Genomic DNA, 1265 nt, shown 5'->3' with positions numbered 1-1265 from the left:
TTTTATGCCATTTTTGTCATTTTGGTTAAGAAAAATCACTTGTATAATATTTAGTATTATATTTTGGTTCACACTAGAAATATTTTATATTTAATTTTTCACTATTTATAATTTTAGACATTTTTTTTACATTTTAAAAAAAAAAACGAATTTCCGGCATGCGGGTCATTTTTGACCCACTTATGGAAGCTTGGGGTAGAAATACAAAAACTACAATTTCTTAAAATTTAAATTTAAAATGTTAATGGCATGATATCCAAAACATGCTTTTTGAGGAATAGCTGGAATATGAAATGATAAAAAAATGTAATTACAAAGATACTTCAAGAAAACCACCTCACCGGGTCCAAAAAGACCCACTTATGCATCTAAGGGTTAATTACCTTAAATGTGTTATTTGTTTTTGGACAAAACAAAGAAATTAAAGCTGTCACCTCCGAGACATTCAAAACACTTCTTCATTCCTTCTTTTTGCTGACTTACGAAAACTGTCAGCTCAACTTTCCTTTAAAAGAAGCAGTCTGGTAATAATCAGTGAGTAAAGACTATTGTATAGCAGACAAAGGGTTTTCTCGGAGTCTGATGTGAACATGATCCTGAGTGTATTTAGGGGAGCAGGTGAACCTGAGGAGATTCAGACTGACAGCGCTGTCAGAGACACTCAGTGTTACAGGAAACAACAACAGGGAGCTGCTCCTCTTCGTCCTCGTCCATCTTCATCTTCTTCTTCATTTCTCCAGCCTCACATGTTCCTCTGCTGTCAGCGAGCAACGACCTCTGACCTCCTTCCTGAACACAGAGACATGAATCCGTTTTTTGCCTCAGGTTGAAACACACACTGATATTAGATGCTATGAAGCTGCAGCTAATGTCTATTTATTCAAATGTTAACCTGCAGATTATATTATATAAGTCAACTGTATAGTCCACAAAATGTCAGACTACAATGAACAATGTCAACAAAGGTTTTCTTCAAACAAAGTAGGTCCCATTTACTGAGATAGGAAACAGGCAAACACTGTTAAATAATTGAATATGAAACAGTGTGATTATACTTTGTTGTCAGGTCGAGTCTTGCACGCTTCACAGCAGCTCCATTTGCAACTTCAACAGGAGACAAACATTAAGACAAGAAACAAGGAAACAGACATTTAACATAACATTGATTTGGGTTTAAAGTCTGTATTTAATTTGAGGAATGACTGGTGCACTAAAGAGCGCTTCAGTATTCTGCTCATTTTCAGGTGTATATCAGTATGTAGTGT

General features: G+C 35.4%; 1 protein-coding gene across 1 annotated transcript in view; it reads right to left on the bottom strand.

Annotated features, from left to right (window-relative positions):
• Positions 1 to 732, bottom strand: part of LOC104950965 (lysine-specific demethylase 2A-like) — an 11921-nt gene extending 11189 nt beyond the window's left edge. The window contains exon 1 of the mRNA XM_010777590.1: positions 672 to 732. Coding sequence (XP_010775892.1) covers positions 672 to 732 — 61 coding nt within the window. The remainder of the gene's footprint in view (positions 1 to 671) is intronic.
• Between the last annotated feature and the right edge of the window lie 533 nt (positions 733 to 1265).

This window comes from Notothenia coriiceps, unplaced genomic scaffold (genome assembly GCF_000735185.1).
Source record: "Notothenia coriiceps isolate Sejong01 unplaced genomic scaffold, NC01 NC01_scaffold00018252, whole genome shotgun sequence".
In the NCBI taxonomy this organism is placed as follows: domain Eukaryota; kingdom Metazoa; phylum Chordata; class Actinopteri; order Perciformes; family Nototheniidae; genus Notothenia; species Notothenia coriiceps.
This window is presented reverse-complemented; position numbering and strand designations above follow the sequence as displayed.